A 2,822-nucleotide genomic window follows, 5' to 3' on the forward strand; every position below is an offset into this window, starting at 1 on the left:
GTGCACACGACACGAAAAACAGAGGTCTTCTAGAAAAACAAAGTCAAACCCAAGCCCCCTTCGTTCCCACAGATTCACAAGCCACGTGGCACCATCTGCTCGCCGACCTCTCCATTCCCATTGCACAAAGAGCAGGACGATATGGTCTCGAGGAAATATCCAAAGAGTTCATCCCTAAACACATTAAAGCTAGCAAGCGCGGATTTAACAACTAACCATATTTTATGGCTATAACAGTCCATCCATTACACACATCTCTTGATTACAATTCAGAAACTGAATAAGATTGAAAAATCCTGACAATCTAATCTATGAGACACCACCCCAGATACAGAAGCCCATACAAAGGAGAGATAAGATTTCACAAAAGGCCCCCATAGATGAAAAGTTATTCTGGAACTCCACTGAATTAACCTATATACCATTGCCTATGTGGATATTTAGAATTTAAACTTCATCTGCATTGAGGGGTCTTTCTAATCAAATTCAGTCCAAGGCCTGCACAAAAAGGAACCAAAAACCCAGTCCGTCCAGAAGCACTTACTTCAGATCAGCTCAGGAGTATCACCTAACAGCATGTCAAGTAGTTCTACCTCCCCTTGACCAAAACCTTCATCCAAGAGCCAGGTCTCGAGCAAGGAAAGCGGGACTTGGGCTTCTGAGCTCGGCTTGCTCTCGCATTGGAAGAGGCTTGTTTCAGACATATCCGGTGTCGAGGACTCGAGATTGAGCAGCGAGGATGAGTCGGTCTCGGCCGCCTTGTTGATCGAATGTTGTGTAGGGGACTCTGAATTGGCGCGAGCAGCTCTTGGCTTGGGTGGATTCTTCATCCACCCTTCGAGCAATCGAGATATGTTTTCAGTACTTGATGCGTAGGTTGTGGTTGATGATGGTGTTGCTGGCTGGGTTGGTCTTGTAAGAGAGCAGCTGCCATTTGAGGGCTTCAGTTCAGTTGGGCAACTGGTCTTGCCTAAAGACAATGCCTCTCTTAAAGCTTGCTTTGCCATATGGATGTCAGTTTGGAGCCTCCTCTCCCACTGGCCTTTGGAGATAGATTGACGACTCGAAAGCCCGCCACTCATCGAGCTATCGTTGCCAGCTTGGAGCTTCTTTAGTTTCTTCTTCAGATGGGTGTTCCAGTAGTTCTTGATGTCATTATCTGTTCTCTCTGGGAGATAAGAAGCTATGGCTGCCCATCTAACACATCAATATAGGCAAGTGAGAGCCTAGATCCAAAGTGCTTCATATTATATAATAAAGTTTCTAGGAAAAAGTTTCTTGGATGGAAGATTGGTTTGGTGGTATTTTTACCGATTGCCAAGAAGAGCTTGGAGATGGATCATGAGCTTCTCCTCTTGTTCTGTGAAATTGCCTCGCTTGATCCCTGGCCGGAGGTAATTAGTCCATCTTAGTCTACAGCTCTTGCTGCATCTCATCAGCCCTGGTAAACACGAGATAGTTTAATAAACAAATCGCAACATAACATAGACAAAATTAGACCCTGAAGACCAGCCTTTTAGATCTAGATTTCTATATATAACCACTAATCCAAACTAAAGCAAGGCCTCAGGTAGTACCTAACTCACCATGTAGGAGATATCGGTTTGGAAAACACACTGGATATTTAATCGACACATCAACAAAGCTCGACACTTCATGACTAGGCAGGCTGTGTGTGTGTAGGAGAGAGAGAAAGAGACCTTCTAATCAAAGGAATGGATTGCTATACTAGGAACCTAGCTAGATCGGCCTTTTGGATGTCATGGACAAGCGGAAGGGGGTGGAAAAGAGGGTAGAGGATCTCACCAGTATTTGTAGGCACAGCCTTCCAGTTCCCGGGACCATGCTCTTGGATGTAGGAGACTAGGATGAGGTCCTCTTCTGGAGTCCAAGGGCCTTTCTTCACACCAACCTTATCACAACAAGGAGGTCTCCCCATGTATACCCTCTACTCGCCTTTCTCTTCCTTCTATCTAAAAACGACTCGAGATAGATATACGGGACCTCTTTTCTTCCGTTTTCTTCTCTTCTTCCCCCTATTTTCCTTTTCTCTTGGAAGAAAGCAAAGACAAGGTTCCAAGGCAGAAGTTGCTTCTCATATATATACACTCAATAAGAGGTTGTGCTCGGCGGCAACTGGCCGCTGCCCAAAAGTGGTATAAAGAGGGAGGAGGGCTGGGATGGAGGTCACCGAGTCAAAAGAAGACAGCAAGGTGCATTTACTCCTCTAGGGCTCTCCAGAGTCCAAAGTCAGCCTGGTGAAGCGAAAGGCCTCTCCCTGCCTTTCTCCCTCTCTCTCTCTCTGATCTGCAAAACCGCGTGCATTGAATGAATTCATCTTTTGGAGGGCCTCTCAGTTTTTCATGGAATGGAATGCATGTCATCAGTGCATGGAGAAGTAATATGATGTGAATTCACTGTACTGGCGCAGGACAGCGACGATTCTATTCCGGCATGGTACACGGGAGTTAACTCCTTCCATCAAGTTTGGTCCTGATGTTAATTGGATTACTATTGTCAAAACCCGTTTGTGATGCATTCCTAAGATAAAGGAAAATAGAAGACGTATTGTCACACCACAACTGTCACAGTACCCCAACCCAAAATTAAAGTCAGAGATCCCAGTAACTGTAGCATACTCATAAAACACCCTCACGCAAGGCATCTCAATATAGGATCGTAAAAAATAATAAAATAATATATAATCAATGCTCAAATTTTAATTTAAATAACTAGAATTAAATTTTAATGCCTCATGATATCAATAATATTTAAAAACTAGGGCTTGCATCAAATTCTAGACAAATCTAAATTAAAGATAT

The 2,822-nt window shown here is 43.9% G+C and overlaps 1 protein-coding gene across 1 annotated transcript; it reads right to left on the bottom strand.

Moving 5' to 3' along the window:
- Positions 1 to 203: 203 nt before the first annotated feature.
- On the bottom strand, positions 204 to 2,476 carry LOC103703205 (myb-related protein 306). Its single transcript, XM_039120583.1, has 3 exons — positions 1,807 to 2,476; positions 1,312 to 1,441; positions 204 to 1,197 (listed from the first exon to the last, which is right to left on the bottom strand). The coding sequence occupies exons 1-3, from the start codon at positions 1,937 to 1,939 to the stop codon at positions 546 to 548; spliced, it is 915 nt and encodes a 304-aa protein (XP_038976511.1). The 5' UTR covers positions 1,940 to 2,476; the 3' UTR covers positions 204 to 545.
- Between the last annotated feature and the right edge of the window lie 346 nt (positions 2,477 to 2,822).

The sequence above is a fragment of the Phoenix dactylifera genome, unplaced genomic scaffold, assembly GCF_009389715.1.
Source record: "Phoenix dactylifera cultivar Barhee BC4 unplaced genomic scaffold, palm_55x_up_171113_PBpolish2nd_filt_p 000832F, whole genome shotgun sequence".
In the NCBI taxonomy this organism is placed as follows: Eukaryota; Viridiplantae; Streptophyta; class Magnoliopsida; order Arecales; family Arecaceae; genus Phoenix; species Phoenix dactylifera.

What these genes read in the sequence shown, in the direction of transcription:
- LOC103703205 (XM_039120583.1), bottom strand. Translation starts at nt 1,939, where the DNA reads ATGGGGAGACCTCCTTGTTGTGATAAGGTTGGTGTGAAGAAAGGCCCT. An exon ending in GGCTGTGCCTACAAATACTG is followed by an intron (nt 1,442 to 1,806) that starts GTGAGATCCTCT and finishes CGTGTTTACCAG; the next exon opens with GGCTGATGAGATGCAGCAAG. An exon ending in CAAGCTCTTCTTGGCAATCG is followed by an intron (nt 1,198 to 1,311) that starts GTAAAAATACCA and finishes TTGATGTGTTAG; the next exon opens with ATGGGCAGCCATAGCTTCTT.